Source organism: Anopheles marshallii, chromosome 2 (assembly GCF_943734725.1).
Source record: "Anopheles marshallii chromosome 2, idAnoMarsDA_429_01, whole genome shotgun sequence".
Classification (NCBI taxonomy): Eukaryota; Metazoa; Arthropoda; class Insecta; order Diptera; family Culicidae; genus Anopheles; species Anopheles marshallii.
In genome coordinates, this window is record NC_071326.1 from 80,414,098 (window position 1) to 80,435,266 (window position 21,169).

At 41.6% G+C, this 21,169-nt stretch overlaps 1 protein-coding gene across 1 annotated transcript; it reads right to left on the reverse strand.

Annotated features, from left to right (window-relative positions):
* Positions 1–1,741: 1,741 nt before the first annotated feature.
* Positions 1,742–2,803, reverse strand: LOC128719273 (SOX domain-containing protein dichaete-like). The gene has a single exon (XM_053812898.1). The coding sequence runs from the start codon at positions 2,801–2,803 to the stop codon at positions 1,742–1,744; it is 1,062 nt and encodes a 353-aa protein (XP_053668873.1).
* Positions 2,804–21,169: the final 18,366 nt, after the last annotated feature.

The window sequence follows — 21,169 nt, forward strand, 5'->3', positions numbered from 1 at the left end:
TAAATTAAATATTTTAAATTAATGTTAAAATATTACAATACAGCACGCATGGTCGTAATACATTAAATTCCTCAATAACTATTTACAAACGTTATGGCATTTATTCAATCAACAGCAAATTTTAAATGGATGAAATGTGTTATGAATATAAAAAGTGATAAAGAATTCTTAACAAAAAAGAAAAAAAGAAAATCTTATAGGAATTTAATGCTATAAAAAGATCAGAAAACGATGTATGCTATAAATTATTTAAATTTACTAAATGAACTATACTTTGACATTAGTATTAGGCAAAAATTTAGAACAGTACTTAACCAAATCTATAACTTTTCAGGTCTAACACCCCAAAATCAAATAAAAATTTAACAATTTCTCAACCAAACTGTCAAGCAATGATAACCAATGATTGTATTTTTATTTCAGATAATTTTTATTTCGTTTCATTGAGTTTGTTTCTTTTTTTTGTTGTTGTTTTGTTTTATTTATTTTTACACTTCACTGACTCCATCGCGCCGCCGGTCGCATCAATATGATCAAATACTGACAGATAACAAATAATAGCCTTATCTCACCTTACGTCACTACATCGATAAGAATAAACGGTTTTGTGATGTTTTGTATCGTTTTTTTTTTTGTTTTGTTCGCCTCCAGAGAAATTTAGATCTACCTTCCCTTATTTAACCTACACTTTACACACACACACACACGATCACGACATTACGACTGCACAGTACCAGTAAAGCTTGGCGATTGGTGATCGAGAGATCTTACTCCAGAAGAAAAAAAAACAACAAGAAGTCCGAAAAAAGGCAACATTAAGAAACCTTTTTGGTGGTGGTAATGTTGTTCGAATGAAACAAATATTGAATTTATAGCCATTTGGACTCGCTTTACGAGGAGATTAAAGAACTATAGCTATGCACATGTGTGTTATTGTGTTTGGAATGGGCATGTATTTCTTATTTCTTGTTTTTAATTTCCTAACATACTTCACTTCACTTTGTTGTCGCGTTCGGTTTTTCCCCTTTCTTCGCTTTTTTGAGGTTCTCTGCCTTATTTTTACACTAATTATTCTATGTACAGGTAAGTGGTAAAAATGTCCTCCCTGCCCATGCTACCTTGTGATTACCGGTCGCACAATAAAAACAAAGACACCCGCAAAAAAAAAAACAAAAGAAAGGGCTGCGTTAAAAAAAATAAAAAGAATCCTAACAAAACGAAATGCAAAACTAATAAATCGAGAGGTATAATGTTCCTACGGTATCGTTATACGGGCTCCGGAAGGTGTAGCTGCTGTATCGCGGGCACCTTCGTAACCGTGCTTTCCTTACTTCATTTCTTGTTCGTTTATTACGTAAAGATACATTTGTTTTTTTTTTTGTTTTTGTTCCTAAATCGATCGAGCCTGGAGCCGGGCGGTCACAAACCACCCAAAAAATCACCATGCAATAAGTTAAAAACAATGCGCCGAACCATCGTCCCGTGCGATAGGGGTACCAGCATTAATCTACTATGTACAACAGAAAAGCACCCCACCCCAAGACGAACGTCCTCAAGACGATCGCACACTAAGCGGTAAGGATGATCGCGCAGCTAAACGTTAATGTTCACAGAACAGACTCGCAACAACAAAAGGGCTACATATACTATAAAATACAATTATAGCACACAATTGTATGCTATAATATACTAACCCCCCTCCCCCTTTCCCCTTTCCCCCCCACACACGCGCTTGAGCTTCTCAGTAGATGACCTGCACCGGTCGCCGCATCGCGTTCTCGAGATCGGGCAGCGTCGATTGGGATGCGCTCGGGCTGGAACCGGGCGATGCCGACGAGGTGGACGAGGTGTTGTACAGGCTGTTGGAGTGTGCGGCATACAGTGGGGCCGCTGCCGCCGCCGCCGAGATCCCGCTGTAGATGTTGGAGTAGAACGAGCTGAGCGAGGTAGGTGGTAGCTGCTGGCCGGCCGACTGTTTACCACTCTCGCCGAGTCCCCCGACCGGCGAGTGGGCCGCCTGTACGCTCTGCTGCGACTGGTGGAGCTTCTGCAGCGTGAGTGGATCGAAGCTGCCGAAGTACGGCACCGGGTAGTGCTGCTCGAGCTGCTGCAGCGGATGGGTGGGTGCGAAGTACGGTGGCAGCTGGGGGAAGGGATAGGACGAGCCGAGGGATCCTTTGCCGCCCTGCTGCATCGCGCCGAGCGCCCCGAGCCCGTTGGCGGCGTTCGCGAGCGGGTTTTTCGGTTTGCGCCGTGGCCGATACTTGTAGTCCGGGTGCTCCTTCATGTGGGTCGCCCGCAACCGTTTCGCCTCGTCGATGAACGGGCGCTTCTGGGCCTCGGTTAGCAGCTTCCACTCCGAGCCGAGCCGTTTCGAGATCTCGGAGTTGTGCATCTTCGGGTTGTCTTTGGCGATTTGGCGGCGCTGCAACCGGGACCAGACCATGAACGCGTTCATCGGGCGCTTGATGTGACCCTCCTGGCCGGGCGACGTCTGCCCATTGCCCATACCGCCGCCAGCACCACCGCCGCCGCCACCACCACCCCCGCCCTGTCCGAGGGACCCATGGTGGTGGTGGTGGGCTCCTGCCGCACCGTGCATACCCCCGTGGCCCTGCAAACCGGCCAGGGACGACGGTGGAAACGTAAGGCCCCGCTTCAACCCGAGATGGTCCGTCGGGGAGCTGGGGCTGTGGTGTGGCTGGGGTGCAAAATCGGCCGCCGGCGGTAGGTCCATCCCATTGCCCAGGGCAAACCCGTAGTGCGGATGTCCCAGGCTGGCCATCGTGTGGTGGTTAATCATACTGTAATACAGCGTGCCTGCTTGTCCTACACGTCGTACCGAGCTGGATCACGCACTGTGCACATAAAACACACACACCAATAAGGCTTTTTCGAACGACAACACACTGACGTTTACCAGCACGAACACAAATTGTTTTGTTTTTTTGCGCACCGAAAACGCACCAGAAAAGCACTGGAGTTATATTATCCCAATTCACCGATTCTTCTGCTACTCTTATCGGTATTTGTTTCGTTCAAAGTCGTTACAAAACGGCACAATATCAGCACTCAGCGCCACACACTTATTATCTGCACAATGCACAACGTTTCTTTTTTTTTTGGCCACCCTCCAAAAATGGAACAAAACAAAACACACAATCGTACGCTGTGTTGCTTTACTCGCCGGAAATTGTTCCAATTCTTCCTGCACAACGACAACAAAAATCGATAAAGATCGTTTGTTTCTTTTTTGTTGCTGCTGAGTGTCTGAAAGCTCGGATCACGCGACGCGTCCGCTCGGTTCCAGAGTTCGAAACGTATTGAAATGTTCGTACCGCACCAGCAACCACCGGCAGGGTTCGATCTGTTCGCCCAACTATAGTTGGTGTGCTCCCTGCTCCTGCTTCCGTGTGTGTGTTGGCTTTTGTTTGCCGTCCGTTCGCTCCGTTTGCTCTTTCTCGCACACTGTCCTGGCAGGGTTTTGTTTTATTGTTTTGCTTCTTTCTTCAAACCACCCCATTTTCACTGCTTTCTTCCCATTCTTCTTTTGTTCTGGATTTTACATCTCTTTCTCACTGCCATTGTTTTCTCAAACAGATACATTGCTATCTCTCTCTTTTGCCGCAAAAAAAACCCCTGCTTGCTTCGTATCGTTCGTTTCACACAGCGCAGAATCGAACAACTTCGTGCCGGAAAGAGCGAACAACACGCTCACTCACCACTAGCGAGAAAAGGATCACACAAGTGAGTGTGAGATTTTTGGAATATCTCACGAGCAAGGGATAAAGTAGGCGTGTCCATCAGAAGCGTATTGTCCCCATCTCTTTCCTTCGCGGTGAATGAAACAACAATGAAAACAACGCTTTTCTTCTCACTATTACGCCTTTATCTTCATTCTTTAAATCCGCCTATTGTATTGCTGTTTCCTTCACCCCCCCCCTCGCCAAACCACCCTTGCACAAAAGCTTTCCCCACCCGCATTTCTGGGGCTTTCTTCCTCTGTCTTTTTTCTCGCACCGGAAAACAGCTGCTTTGCCTTTTCTTTCACCCTTTTGTTGCCCATTTCTTGTCCAGACCCTCACCCCCACCCCTCCCTACCTTTCTGTTATTGTTTCGTTTTGTTGGATTTGTTTTCTTTTTTTTCCATTTTTGTATTTATTTTCCCGTTTTTTCGACCTTTTGTTGCCCCCCTGCTTCCGAAACGCGGAAAATGCAACATATTTTTCGCGTAGCTCGGTTTGTAGAAACTGATAGCCGTTTTGTGAGTTTGCGAGAGCACAGCTCGCAACAAAGAGGAAAAGGTTCACCCTCCACTTTATTATGGTTGGTTTGGGGCTGCAACGGTCGTGTTAAATTCACTTCCCACCACAAATGGATAGTTTGCCCCCACCTAGCCACCCACCAAACGGGGTGGGGGAGGTCCACTGCCACAAGTTTTCCTCACGCTTCGCTCACATTCGCGCTCTCGTTCTGGTGCGCTCGGCTGTACGAGGAACAGGAGAAGCTTTTAATATGATCCTTACCCCGAAAAAAGGGCCCCCCCTACCCTAAATGGAAAGCAACAATGGCCCCACAAAAGCATTTTCTTCGTATACATTTCTCTGCTTTTCTTGTGCGTTATTTTTCACTGCACCAATGGGTGGAGGGAGGTGAAAATGAAAAGAAAAGCTTTTCTCCCTTTGTTGATGTATGATTTTCTTCGTAGCTGTTTCTTTTTTCGTTGTTGTTGTTGCTCTTCTTTCTCCTGTTAAACTTTTCTCCCTGTTTTCCGGAGTCTGCTCCGTTCAATCCGGTCATTTTGTGCATGCTTTTTATTCTCTTTTTTTGCCAGGTTTTCCTTTTTTCTTTATCGTTTTCATCTTGCTAATACGCTTCCTCTCTCATAGTTGTTGCACTAGCTCACTTTTTTTTCACTCCTCTACTATTGATTTGCCTTTGTTGGTACTATACTGTGTATCACTTATTTCACATTGCCGCATTGGTGGGAGTTAGTGTTGAGCTTACTGCTTCACTCCCAATCAACCCGCAATCCAAACAGTGATCGTTTCTCTTTCTCACTTCACCTTCCCCGTGTGGATTCTTTTCATTCAAACAATAGCTCCAATCAAAACCGTACCGAAGAGGAACGGGACGGGTTGTTAACTGAGCTAAACTAGAGCATCTTTATAGCATCATATTACTCACCTATATCATCTTATTAGTAGTGCCTCTGAAAAGAATAACAGTCATCTGCTTGCGAAGTTAAATTTTTGCATCCTCTACAGCATCCTAATGATGGTATAGACTTGTGGGATTCTTTTTACAGCGCAGTTTATAGAAGTTCTTGCTTCAAATGTTCACAACCATGCTATCTATTGGAGAGGACGTTGCCATAAAGAATTATAACCGATATTAAAGCAAATTTGCAATGAATAATTACAAGCAGTCCCCGACCCGTGAGCAGTTCATATTACTGATGCGTGAATTATAGAATAGTTCTGCTAAGTTAGATTAAAGCAATGAAAATCAGGCATAAAAGTAAAAAAAAAAACTAGATAAAAAACACCATCTAATTATAGAAACTTACAGCGTTTTTATCGGCTCACGCTGATTAAAGGGGTTTGCTATAATAGTGTATCTAAAATATTAGCTATATTATATTACATGAAACTGTATATTAATTGGACAATAAAAGAAGAAAACAAAACACGTATACCCGAAGTTATAAACTACACTTTTGAGGAATTCTAGACGAATTATAGCAAATGAACAACAAGGACAGAATCAGCATGCTTTCATAGGAAATTAAATAACTAAATTTGTATTTTAATCAGCGAAATATTCCATCTTCTTCACCTGTTGTTGACAAACGATAATTTGTGATACTTACTACCCAGTGTTTGAAAATAATAACTAATCAACATGTACTGACTCGTTAATTAACCAAATGATTTTAATATTAGAAAACTCTTTATGTTTTCAAACAAATTATCATTTATTGCAATGAGCTTTCTTTGATATCGTACTCTTTTAGTACACTTTTTGACAAACAAACATACAACACCGGTGGCGGTAAGTTTATGTACACAAAATTTCCGAAAGTTATCGCGCTGGAAGAGCCAACGGAAATGTCATCTCCACCACCGGTAATGGCAAATGACGATTCTTCTAACGCACCGAGCATATAAACACAACCAGACGACTCTTAACATAACTGCTTTGCAAGTGCTTTTTTACGTCATTTTCGCCATTGTCTGGTTGGACGTTTGTGTCACTTTGCAAAACTGACATTTAGCGTGTGCCCGCGCCCAACTGGAGCATCTCCATCACTCAACCCACGCAGCTCAGGAAGAGTCTCAAAGCTCTTTCAACCCAACGTTTTATTCGAATCGCATTTATTTTCCCGTTTTTTTTTTTGTGCAAAGAGGTTTCAAATTGCTCTTGTCCTCGGAATCAAAGCGGCCAAACTAAAGCGACACATTCAATGATAAAACTTTCCCATTCCGTGCCCATAATGTTTGGCTCTATGGGATGGTGTCACGGTACCACTTCCGAGGCGAAAAAACGGCACCAATATTGCTGCTTTCAAAGTTAATTAAATCTCACAACATTCATTCCGACCGGTGTTTGTTACTCACAAACCGGTGGATGTCGACCATAGACCGACCGACACGCCAAACAATCGGTGTTTGATAGTGTTTTGTTCTTAGCATTTGATATTTCTTGCCATGGAAATTCCACCAGCCGGGCAGCAAAATGCGAAGCAATGGCGTTCCATCACACAATCGTGGGTCCTTTTTTTAAAAAGACTTTTTTATTTCAATTTTCCGACTACCTTCTAATCGCCCGTTACCTGTCGCCATGGTGATACCCTACGAGTGTGCACTGAAATCGATACTGTTACTTCATTCCCTCCCCAGCCGAAAATGACGATTGCCTACTACGATTAGCCAGTGCCGTACTGTTTTTATGGCCGGGTAATGCATGCGAATCTTTTTATATGTGCATAGCGTTTTTTTGGTGTGCTTTCGCTTTTTTTTTTCTTTTTGCTTCGTGTATTCCACAGCCCACAATGGTTGTTTGCCTGTGTTTTTTTCTTTTCATCTTCTACAGTGTCACGCACAATATACAAAGCGCATGCGATATACGACAGTGGAAAAACAAACATGGAATGAATTGTTCTGGTGGAATTGCTACTATACGATCGCCACAATTGCCCCCACACACACACACACACCCTGCAGCCCTGCCGGGAAGGTGAGCTGGGCTGGGTTTGAACTCTAATTTACGATTGTTTGCCAAAGGCTACCAACACTGGCGTTGTGTGTATGGTACGGCCCGGGAAGGAACATATCGGTACCGGTCGGTTCGCAGCCATTGTGACACTGTCACTGTAGTAAACCCATAAAGCGATCCCGGCTTATGTTATGTTACTTGCTTTTATTGTACATACTTTCTCGCATTTCGCATTTCATTACACACAACTAGAGGGCAGAACCTTTCCCCCTCTGTAGCCTCACTTTAACACCTCGTAATTAACAAAACAACTCTTTACTTGCCGCTCACAACCCAGCAGCACAAAAGCTGGTTCCTTTCTGTGTGTGTGTGTGTGTGTTTTTTTTTTGTTGTTGGTTGCAAACAATTAACTGCCTGTAAGGGAATGCAATCGGTTTTGTAAGACAAAGATTGGTCCAGCTTCTTGAGCAGTACCTTTAGATTGTTTCCCCTTATTTACAAAGTACTGCTGAAACGGTACATATGGTTATTGGAGGTGGTGAAAGCGAGCATGGTATGCAATAAGCTTGGGAGATATATTGCACATTTTTGTGGCTGGTGGTTGTGTGATTTAAAATGTTTAACAATACCTCTCTCTGTACAAAGGATGGATCATTTTATAAGCCAGTTTATGACTAGTGTCTAGTGGCGAGAAAAAACTTTTGACGAAATGTATACTATAAAGATGGAAAATGTCCTTTTGTAATGTATATAAAATTTTAAATAGATTGTTTAATTAAGATAGCAAGATATTTCAATAAATTAATTAATTTGTATGCAAAAGGCTTTTTTCATTCCCTCCTTGAAATAATTTGATATATTTTTTATTATCTTCAAATATATACAGCTTTAGATATACATCACAGATAAAATAATTTACCATCACGCTGCAGGGCTGCTCTAGAGAACTATATTTTATTACTATACCAAAACTACTAGAGTTTTCGAAATAAAATTGCTGCGAAAAAACAAGTGATTATGTTGATAAAATTATGCAAAATTCATAAACCGATAAATAGGCAGTCGACATGATATACGATTATAGCGAACGGTTCTATTATCAGAAGGCGCTATCAACAATTTTTTTAAAATTAATATTTGAACAAACGATACAGAACCGGTAACTGAAATAAGCGAATGTTCACGCTCCTCATTGTGCTATAAACTGGCTTAGCTGTCTAATATGAAATCCCAAAGGGGTGCCGTATGTTTCGGTTATCCGGGACCTGATTAACCGGTGGGGGGATTATCCGTGAACTAAAAACTGACAGCTAGTAGAATAGTGTTGAATTTCTATCTAAGAGCGTTTCTATCTACGAGCTTATCTAGTTAAACTCCCTGGAAAATGTTCCTTTCAGTTAATAAACAATAACTTCTCATATTAAAAACATAGGAGTTCTTTTAATGTTGTCCTGACATCTTCATGTTCAATTATTACACGTCCAAAGCCGAAGGTCCTGTTATCCATGGCCCGCAGTTGCCCAGATAATAGACGCTCTACTGTATTTCTTATTTCAACCTAAAATTTTGCCCTTTGAGTGTAAGATTTGTATTCACTTATTTATAAATGTTTGTATCTATTCACTAATTTATAACTACTCTACACGAAAAGAATTGCATTGTTGTTGTGTGCCCCCTTATATTATATCTTTCTAATCTGCATTGTCCTCTCCGGGTTACATCAATAACAACTAAACAATTTAATGTGCTAAAAAGCAGATGGCTCATATTTACACTTCCGTCACTGTAAAAAAAAAGTCACTTTTTTATGGCTAAAATTATCCCAAAATGAAAAACAAACATTTATAATAAAATCCAAAACATACCTCACGTATAAAAGAATCCATTCGACTTCCCAACAAGCTTCCATAAGCTTCCATACGCTGCACAATTCTTCAAACAAGCAATTAATAGCATTACAATTACCACACCCTTCACACATTGTTCACTCGCATTTCCGACCGGATGTACGACCCAAATCGGTGGACCATGCCAAATTTCCGAAAACCAAGCAAAGGGCAGAAAAAAAACGAAAGAAAACCACCAAAGATCGATCCGTCAGCCGTGCGTATCCAAATTGATCAATAACGAAATGATTATCTGCTGCTTGGCTTCAATTCGTTTCATATCGCACATTGCTTCTTCAGCATTTCTTTTTCGCCATTACAACTGGGGCATGTGTGTGAAGTGGCATTAGCTGAAGAGGTAGCCCGCTAACAAACCACCCTGCAAAAGCCAAGCTAATTTTGTTTTCCTCCTTCTAGTGCATAGTGTACTTCCGTTTCTTTGCGTTGGAACTGCGATCTAACGCAAAAGATTAGATTTTAATCGAATCCATCTGCACACCGGCTGATGAACAGTGTTTGCAAAGAAGACAGAGAGAGGAGAGAGCGAGAAAAGCGCACCAGAAAAAAAAACAACAAACAATTTTCCATTCTTTGGCGGTTTTTTTTTTATTTTGGCAATGAAAAAAAACCCTCCCTCTTGCCCTCTTCAAAAAAAAAATGCCCTCTTCAAACAGGAGTCAATTAAAGCGGGGTTTTGCAAACATCGACAATAGAGGACGAACCACATGCTCCATATGCTTTCCATCGTCAAAATCATATTCCATCCGCCCGCAGCTTTTTGAGCTTTCCAAGTGTGTGTGTGTGTGTGTGTTTTTTTTTCTTTGGGTAATTCTCTCCTGCCTAATACCCCGATGCAGGGGGAATTGGCTCTATTAAAGCGTAAAGAGCCTTGAAAATATTGGGCGGAAGTATGCTATCGGATTTGGAGGGGTTTTGCTTAATCGTGCCCGCCATATGATGCGCCGCTCCGCAGCTAATTTTGTAAACCAGTAGTAACCAGTATCGATGAACGGGATCGGTGTTGGGAGAAGGAATCGAAAGATAAGATTGAACTATTGTATCGATGATCTATCACGTTTTTCCTAGATTGAAATGATTTTTTCCCCTTTCCAAATCCAGAGCACTTCAAAATCAAAGCAAAGATACAAAATATATTGACTTACCGAACCGCGTTAGTAGCGCAAGCGCCAACGTGAATCAATAAGCCCAACGGAGTGCACGCATAAATTCGCCCCTCGATCGCCACCACAAATCATAGCCATAATTTATGGCAAATAAATTAACCACCCATCGATTCGACTGTCCAGGTGAGATAAATCACGCGTAATCCAGTAATTTATTGTATTATTGTTGTGTATATATATTTCTGTCTCATTCCCTCTCCCGCTCATTTACTATCACTAGCGGCGTGTTTTACGGGCCAATGTTATGCAAAAGAAATGTTTTCAAAAGTTTCAAATGGTGCAGTCAAAATTCAGTTCGATCTTGTTTTTAATTAAATTACAACTTTTTTAAGCATATTGTCACTTTCTTAGTAACATTTGGGAAGATTTATCAGACTCCTTTTGAAGGGGTTCGTTGGTATGTAGGGGAGTATGTTGAGAGAGAGAGAGAGCGCGCACAGAGTTGTAACATTCGATTCATATTGTACTAACATCGTTACAGTGTAGATATTCATTTTATTAAACATATATTTCCATATGAATTCGCCATTTAGCTTACGTCGTTTTAACATAGATGGCGCTAAGATAGCTCATTAGTAATCGATGGCGAATCCAGCCCGCTCCAATCTGTCAAATGTCCCAAACCTTTACATCCTTGACAAATTTCTAATTAACCGAGAAAGATGGAAGATTAAAGTACAAATTGGGGAAGATTTATGATTGAATTGCAAGCCGAAACATTAAGAAGACATGAAGTAAAGTATAGTATATTTCGAGAATAAATTTATGCTTCCTATCTGCGGATCAAACAACTCAAATGGAAGGGTTTTCATCGTGTTGTATCCTGTTAAAAACAAAACTATTCTTAATTTCTCCAAATACCCAATAACAACTAGAGGCTGATGGGATCAACTCAATGTTAATATTATGAACAAGGCTCATTCACAATTTCTTCTGATCGTGAAACACTATCTGTTATCACTTAAATTGGATATTATTTTTTACCAATTGCCTTACCTGTAATTCCCTCATAAAACGATCACTTAAGAATTACGACCATGCCATGTATTTTATTCTATTATAAGGACTAATTATAGCAACTAATATAATAGGACTAATTGTACATAACTAGTATAGGACTATTAAGGAAAAATATTATTGAACTAGTAAAGGCTATTCTGCCCTTAATGAGAGATCACAAACTGGGCGAAGCTCTCGATCGGCAGCTCAAAACGGAAGCTCTCAGAGATGTGGTAGGGAATTGTAGATGATTAACTCTTCAAAATGTGTAATTATTCATCATTCTTTTTAACTAACTACGTAACGAATTGCCACATTTTAGACTAGAACGAATTTCTTAAGACTTCTGGGAATTGTATGGGATGTCAAAGAGTTGCATACGCAATTCTCCAAGACGATAAACGTCATTGGTCCAAGTACCGTGGATTGTGTTAGTTACATATATCGGGATATTTTAATACTGAGATGAATGGTAATAGGAAGTAGGAAATGTCTTTCTGACCTCTTGATTCCATTTTCTTTGCCTGAATTGAAATCACACATCCCAAAAGCACCACCTCACAAACTATTAAGCACAAGATATCACAATCACAAGATATGACACACACCATCATACGACCACCTTACATACATGCCCGATTAACAAGGTTCCTTTGTTCGGCGAAGAAGCTCGCAGCGCGATCCACTGCACCGCCTCCTTGATGCCTTAGAATGATTGTGTCAAAAAGCCAATCATATTTATTGCTCCGTGACCGCTAAGTAGAAGTCAAAATTGGTTGTCTACCATCGCAAAACCGAACCCGAAACGGGGCTGATTCTGATTGATGTCCACAATTAGCATGCCCGCCGCATAATGCAAGCCAATAATCCTGTCGCTCGTAAGCCCACTACTACCACCGTACACAACTACCTGGTTAGCATCGGCCGGCCGGCCGCCCGCAACCAGCTAATCCGATTTAACGTCGTCACCTTGGCCGGTTTCGATTCGCAAACAGCACCGAAAAAAGGAAAAAAAAATCAGGTGCCAAAACTCGTTCACCGGGGCTATTGTGCGATGGGACGGGGCACACATTTCGGTGTGCCGAAAATCATTTACGCTCTGCGGTCGGCTTAAACTGACCACCGGCCAAAGTCATTGAAGCTACGATAAGACCCTGGCGGTTTCGGAAGGATTTTCTGTGTCCTGTGGTCGCGCTGAATGAATTGAATGCAAATCGGGAAAAGCGGATTATGACACTTCTCTGCACACACATCTTCCGTCAGTGGCTCGTGCACGGTTGGGAAAATGCATCCTTTTTTTTCTTTTTTCGGGTGTGAACAATACGACCAGATTAAAGAGATCAACTGGTAATAGTTCGGTGGGCATAGATGGGTCTGCGATGGGGGTGTGAAACCTTATTACAACGGACGCTCGTCCATTAGTCATTCAACTGATTGATTGTGATATTGGAACATTGACTGTGGGTGCCCGAGCCCGAGAATTCCACAAATTGAATTCGAGTTGAATAAACTTCCAAATATGAACTTTTTTCCAGTTCAATTCACAAGTAGCAGGACATAGACTTTTTATCCGAAAACTGCCAGCGAAGGTGCAAAACAACCTCTTGAGAACAGTCAGTCAGTCTTACCTTATCAGAGTTTGCATGAAAGCCATGCGACAGCATCTTCGACAAACATCAATAAACATATCCAAGAGATTTGTGGATTACGAAATTTGACCATAGACTCTATGGTTCGCGGGCCTCTAGAAAAGTTCTCCTATACAATGAACTTTTTCTTAAAGAGTTTTGGCCCTGATCTCTTGAAAATATTGCCAGAATACCAAGACGACTAACTTCAGGAATAAGGCACCGTGCTTATTCTTCATGAGACAAAGATTTCCGATGTGTTGGAAGGATCCACCGTTGGAGGGATATTAATCTTTGATATCTGACATCTTCTATTAGAATTAGCTTAGACATCATTACCATTAGCCGTCTATCGTCTGACTTGATGTTTGAGAATCGTTTAGACCATCACTTCATAAGTATTGGAGATGCCCTATCAACTCTCAAACAAATTTTCCCCGGCCTTGTAGCATTGCAATCTCCAATACTTTTGTGTTGTCATTTGAAATGTCATTTACATTAACTCGAAGTCAAATGTAATTGCTGAAGGTGTTGGATTTTAATTTACTTGTTGCTAAACTATTCACCTCAAAGGTTTTACCACTTATTTTCTCTTATGTACTAAAAAAAGTACTAAAAGTACTAAGTAATGATTTTTTGAATTAATGGGAACCATAATTTGTCAGAATGCACTCTTTAGTACTATTTAGTACTGGTAGCTACTGTTTCCCATGCGATGGTTGACTAGAAATATGTCTAAAAATGTCTGTCTTCGGAGAGCAAATCTCTCCTATCAGAAATAGTGCCCATCATCCGTCTGTCGTCTGACTTGAGGGTTGAGAACCTAAGATCCTCGTTTAGTAACACTTCAATAATATTGGAGATCCCCATTAGCACTCAATTAAATTGTTCCCCGCTTTGTTCCATTTGAATCTCAACGGATCTCTCAAAGAATAGAACAAATTCTTAAACTTAATCATGCTTAGCACACAACGGATCTTCAGACTTCATATTTATCTCCTGAGTCCATCATGAGTTGGTGATGATCAGTAGATCATTTCTTAAGATCAGTGGCCAAACATTAGTATGTGAAAGCAGGGTTCTCACCCTCATGGCGACCGTCCATAAGATTCCCTTGTGATCAACAATGATCATCAAATAGTCTACAAATTTCAAGGATTTATAAGCGGTTGTAGTAGAATCAAGCCACACGAAACCAACCGTAATGGCATCGAAAACCACATCATCCGGGAAATTCCAACCATTTAACGTTACTTAACCTCAAACGTTACCTCATTCCATTTTCTATTTGACTTTTCCATTATGTCACTTTCGAACGATGATTACAATCAAGTTTTGCTGACCACCGGTCAACAGGGCCCAGTTTATTTCTCGAAGGTTACAGCCCACAAAAAAGGCGGAAAAACACAGCCATTGCCTTCAAACTGCCGCCAGAGCTCCACCGATGAACGGGGCGTTGCGGGCAAATTAGAAAGTTAACTTCACACAAAGGTTGTCCGCATTGTTTCGTACCGATCACGGTATCGCCCACATTCCCGCACAGCCTAAACAAACAATCCCGCTCGATCCCGGTGGTTCTGGGTAACGAAACCCTGAGCCTGAAGAAGTCAGACGACGATCGCACTGGGAAGGACAGTGCGAGTAGTGACAGGTACGCCGTTTGCTTCTTGTCATAATTTCCTGCATGTTTGGCTTTCGGGGACGGAAAGACATATTATGCTACCCCAGAGATGCTGCCCTGTACAGCAGACTACCCTGGCCGAATGTACGTCCCTCACCTTACTCCCAATGCCGGTAAGGACGAGAGTGAAATTACTTTATTACATGCAAAACATCGGTCCCGTTCCGGGCGCATTTGCTTTCCCGCATAAACCAAAGGCTCGAAGACCTTTTTTTTTTTTTGGCCTTTGGTTTACATGCTTCAAACGGTGGCAATAGACAGGCGGTAAGTACTCGGTCCTCGGAAAGGGGGTCGGGAGAACAATAAAAGTTAACAATCGCACTGCACAGTCCGTTGTTGGCGAGGAACGCATCTCCGGGATGAAAACAAACATACGGACACAGGGCAAATTATCATTCCCGAGGTCCCGGTCCTTTCCTCCACCTCGGGGGGTAGATTGATCCTCAGGAAGTGCCAGGCTCCCGTGCTCGTGCTCGCCACGGATCGCCTCGATCCGGCCACCTTCCACAAAACGCTAGGTGTCCGTTCGCTCGTGTGCTGCACTAGGACCCCGACCGCGACTGTTTAACGTCCGGCCAACACCGAAAGGTGTTCGTGAGCGAGTAATAAATCCGAAACTCTCACCGTGTCGACGCACAGACACGATCGATAACTGCTATGGCAAAACCGTATCATCCACCGCACTGCAACTGCAAATGCAAATAAGCAATCGCATCGGTGTAATGCAATTGTAATGACCGGAGTCCGTGGAAAGGAAAGAGAGGAGGGTGAAGCACCGGGTGGGAATAGGGGGGGAGGGGGGAGGGAAGGTTTGTTTTATGCGTTTGTAGCTTTATTTCATCGGGCAGCCAATCTGGGTTGAGGGAAAATCTGCGCATAAAAATGTTTGTTTATGGTAGGCAGCCAAATTAGATTTGCTGCACACACAACAAACAGGAAACCCAATGGCATAAAACCCCCACGACACAATGGCTGTGAGATGTGTGTGTGTGTGTGCCTTGCTACCAGGTTATGACACAATGCGCCCGGTTGGTGAGAGGACAAACAAACAAACAACAGTGCGCTCGTAAATCGATTCCGGCCAGGTAAGGGCTCGGATGGCTCAATTTATTCGGCGACAGTTTTAGGGCCGCCGGGAGATGCCGAAAGTACACTCGAGGCGCAGCGAATCGTTGTCAGGATTGTCTTACCGATCCATCATCGCAACACTGTCTCGTTTGGAATGCTCATTCCCATTAGCTCGAAGTCAAATGTTATTGCTGAAGGTGTTGGTTTTTGATTGATTCTAGCTAATCAGCAAATCGCAGAAGTGTTGCTGCTTATTTTCATTCTTTGTACTAAAAACAAGTACTAAAAGTAATGATTTTTAGTATAGAGTAGAACTAGCTGCACTCTTTACATCTAGGATGCAGCCTTGAGCTCAGGAAGCTGCTAGATTACGTTTGCCATAAAATGGGCTACTAGATTAGGTTTGCCATAAAATAGGCTACTAGATTTATTGCCACATAGCACATTATTGGAATAAGTGGTGAAATTTCATACAAAATCAACGATATATAAAACCGAATGTTTGGCCAAATAAAGTGTATTAGCCCATTACCTTTTTGGGGTACAAAATCTTAATCCAAATGACATGAACTTTTGCAGTTCTTCCTGGAGTTTTCTGTCTAAAAGGATGACAGATTTGTTTGTAAAAGTGTTTGTGATTTAAAAATGAAAAATTCGTGAGTTTTGTGCAACAACGAGATTTGTTCTATACTTCCGTAAATTTAAATCAATTTTGTTACTACTAATTCTTCCATAACTATAACCAACTCATTATTTCTCAATCGTAACCTTAATTTTATCGTTACAATATCGTTTATAATTCAGTGTTACAAAGTCGGTATTCTTCATTCATAAAGGTGTTTTTTAAGAGAAAATCTTTAACATACCTTTAAATTATAAAAATAAATAGCATATTCTACTCATTTTTAATCTTTGTTCTTGTATGTGAGTGGGGTGAATGAGGGGATGGTGGAACCGTGGGTCCTCTCGTTAAGGCTCGCCATTCATCGATCAGTAGTACTTCTCTTTCACTTCGCTTGATTCTGTTAGCGCAATGCATAAAAGACTAAAAAACATCTCAACTCATCTCAACTTACCCTGCCGATAAAGCGAAACGACAACCCAAACGCGTTCCTTTAAGACCAGAAGCTGAAAACATTCTTTCGCTTAGGAACAAAAAGCAAACAAAAGCAACTTTTGAGCCATCTTCACTAAAGAAAGAACAGTTTGCATCACGTCGTCAAAAACATTACGATCCAACCACATAACAACAACATAAAAACCGAAGTCCGAACGCTCAGACAACGATTGATGGTAAAAAGGGGTTAAAGGAAGCTAAAAAATCAGGGATAAATCAACATATTATTAACCTTTCATAATATTCCATTCATAGCACAATCGGCCATCCCCCTCCCCCGTCCCCGACCGGTCAACCAATTACACGTCCCAAAATCTGACCCAAAGGCGTCGCATTGTAGTAACGCTTTTCTTGCACTACATTCACAATTGCCGTTTCGAAAAATTTATTTATTTTCCCCTGTTTGCCAGTGCCGAGCACAATCGCCCAAATCATACGGTAGCGCATAATTGTAGCTTCTATTATACTCGCACTCAAACAGACCCATTATGGAAGCCAGCGCGGGGCGGTACGACCATCGCAAGGGGGACCCAGCAGAAGCGACAGCGAAGAACATCCTGGAAGGTGCTTATTAATCGTTTTAAACTCAAACATTTAAAAGCGATGAAACGATGAGCGATGGATAGATGAATGGTCGATGATGGGATGGATTGGATTTGTGGTCTTGCGGCACTGTACCACTGGCTGGCGCACTGGCGCAATCGTTCCCGTCAGAATCCCGCACCGATCGGGGCCCGCCTCTTGCACCGGGAGCAGCCAGTAAACAGCCCGAACAGTAGCAGTGGCATTGATTTTCGAACTGGCAATGTAAGCCACCGCCATGATTATCCTCAACCGGCCCCCGGCACTAACCCGTTCGGGGTGTGTAAGTAGAAACACCCCAAGGTGTGACGATTTCCTCCCATCGAAATTTCCCTCCGCTGGTACGCCGGACGCCACGGTGAGGATGATTATATGTTTCAAACACCTTTTCTTCGTGGCATTCTTTCCGAAATCCGGGCAGGACGAGAATTCGACAACAACGTCGTGCGCACGCGGTGGTGAAACAGTGCGGCAACCTTTTCCCTATTTTTATGTTTGCTTTTGCTTGCTTTCATTTGCATGATTTTCGTTATTTCTGCCCAAGCTGTTCAATGCCAATAAATTCTTGGTAAGAGTGAACTAACAGTGGAAAGCAGAATATACCAGAGACAAATGGAAGGAGTCGATGTAGTATTATAATGTTGTCAGTTTGATTGGACTGATCTTCGTTGTATGGGAAAAGTGTTAAAAGAATTATAAAAGTTGAAGAGTAAACCACAATCACAAGTATAACAACAAGAAAACCCTCAAAGAATGAAAAAAAAGAAAAAAGGTAGAAAAAAAACAAGAAACGATCAAAGCATAAAATAAGGAAAAAGCAAAAATAAGTAAGTAAGTAAGTAAGTAATTAAGTAAGTAAGTAAGTAAGTAAGTAAGTAAGTAAGTAAGTAAGTAAGTAAGTAAGTAAGTAAGTAAGTAAGTAAGTAAGTAAGTAAGTAAGTAAGTAAGTAAGTAAGTAAGTAAGTAAGTAAGTAAGTAAGTAAGTAAGTAAGTAAGTAAGTAAGTAAGTAAGTAAGTAAGTAAGTAAGTAAGTAAGTAAGTAAGTAAGTAAGTAAGTAAGTAAGTAAGTAAGTAAGTAAGTAAGTAAGTAAGTAAGTAAGTAAGTAAGTAAGTAAGTAAGTAAGGTAGTAATGTGAAAATAATTAGACAGCGAAAGAGAATTTAGTTAGAAAGTAAACAAACTAAGAAAGAGAAACAAAGAAACAACAGTGTATTTTGCATTCGATGTATTTTTTTCCAAGTCATTGAAAGCAGTTTACACTACCAACACAGCTAAAATGAAAAGTTGCACGAGTATAATAAGCTTCCAATGATCGCCTAGTTCCTAATTACTATTCAACGCGGAGGTCTAATAAGACCAACCACAAACTACTTAAAGTCAGCTTATTTGAGTAGATAAAATCTTCGAACATTTCATTGAAGGAAGAAGATAAAGTAAGATCGCGTTAGATCGTCTATTCAACAACAACTAGACTGCAATATTAATCAACACATAATCTCGCACTGACACTCCGCCCTTGAACGTTTCTTCCAGAGGAAGCTGATGAGGGTTATTAGTTTGCTAAACCTACATCTTATCCGTTTCCAAAACAACGGTGGCATTTCCAGTTTGCCGTCAGCACAATCCCACGTGCGTGCAAGGTGCGTTCGGGTAGGTACATGCTTCACACGATCCATCTTTTCCAACCATGACGGAGCACATATGTTCGTGCATAAAAACCGACCGGAGTGATTCGTACGAACTCGTGAAAGGAGACACCTAATAACACATAATGATGGACTGCCCGAATTTACCGGTCGCAGCAGATATTCATCACAAGTGTGCGATTTGTTTAACTCCTGACGCGGATGGAATGGGAAAGTTGACGGGGAAATTATCCACTTCCGTCCTGACGCAGGCTGGGGTTTTTGTCTCGTGCATCATGAACATCCGCGTTTGTGCAACATTGTTTTCGTAACACATAATACAGCCAACAAATCGCAATGATGCCCGAACAAAACGTGTTAATTTGCTGGTTTATGGTTACATTTTTTTATTTGTAACGATAGCCTTACTTGACCCAACATACCCGGGATAATTGAAATGACTATGCGGTCTTGTGGCTCACATTCGTTACAAGTTGATGATAACAGATCCACCGCCACCTTGATGCATATTAAATAAAATAAAACAAACAATTGCTACATAAACTAGATTTGATTTGATTTGCGGCTTGATCAATGATCCTCGATTATTTACTTACTTGTTAGACGCTTATTAGACGCTACAACCGCTTAGCCTTGACCTGCTGGAGCTCTGAAACGCTCACGGTCGAGCGCCTTCGTCTGTCAATCCATTAACGCCATTACTCCATCCCAATTTGGACCCTTCACGCCTCCTCTGTCCATGTGGACGACCTAGGAAGACTTTACGAGCTGGGTAGTCCGGTTTCATTCTCATGACGTGACCATACCACCGGAGCCTGGCGACTCTAATCCGCTGTATGTCACCCCTGCGTAAGTGAGTAGGACAGCTTGTGACGCTTCGTTAATCTCCAAAACTGCTATGTTCCTTGACGATACCTTATCCTCGATGCCTTGGGTAATCGAATTGGATAAGATATGGGTTTGATGATTGAAAATTTAATATCTAACGACCGCCAGCCAACCAGTGACTGTCTCGCAACTCATGCTTGATTCAATGAGCAAAAGGTCCAGCACTCTTTCGAGTCGTGCTTGTTGATGACAACAGCTTCGGGAAGACACACTTTGTGATCATAACTCAATCACAGTGCTTGGGAACACGGTGTTTAGAGTCGCCAACGCTTATCTTCTCGATAGAAATTCTGACCCAAGTACGTCTCGTCATCCACTAAGATCCCGACCCTGTCAGTTACACGATGCTCCGAGTTGCTCCGAACTCCCGGGAACAATGAAGCCACTCTGCATCGATCCTCATGCTTAGTCTCTGTCACATTTGATGATCATAAATGTCTGCGTATGACCGGAACTTATGTTCAACGCTCTGATTCTCCTAATCCTGGTCTCAATTCGGTCCTATTCGAATGTATACAAAGTGTCCCGTGATGAAAAACTTCAGCGCTTCAGAGTGTTACCTTCAAATCAAACGAACCATCGAGGTCTGTTAATATACTATTTTTATTGAAGTTTATGCAAACTACGAGATATCTTTAATAAACCTTATCTGAAGCATCATCTGTAGGTGGCACGGAACTCGCACGTTAGAACACTCTTTCTAAGCTACCACAAGAGGTCTCAATTTTAGACTCTAAAAGATGAATAATATCTTAGTAAAATGTTCTCTTTCTAAAATGTTCTAAATGTTCTCAACTTCTATTTGGAAGTTGCTGGTCTGATTAGTATCGAATGGAGCTAGCCAACTCCCTTCAAACTACTAACCGTATTGCATTGTTTATTAAGTTTATTTTAAAACCAACTTCATGTAGATTGTGAATTATTGTAAACTACACTACCTTCCGCATTCGCGTATTGTTGAGAAACCGATTGGAACTCAATGGCAGTATTGATTGATTTGAAACCTTTTTTCCTGGTTTTGGTTGAAGTACCACAAGTTTTGCAATTGAGTCCACATCTTTCCGGTCTGTTAGATGTACTTAAAACGTTTTTTTTTTTACAGTAAAAAAAAGGAACACTTTAAGAAAATATCGCACACCGGCAGTATCATATGCAAATTGCGCCCTCTCCTTGTTGCCCACTAGCTTAAGCAAAGATCAATTAGTTTGAAGTGATCCTTAAGAAAAAACGGTTCCCAGTCCGCTAAAGCGGATCGGAATCCCTGCCCGACT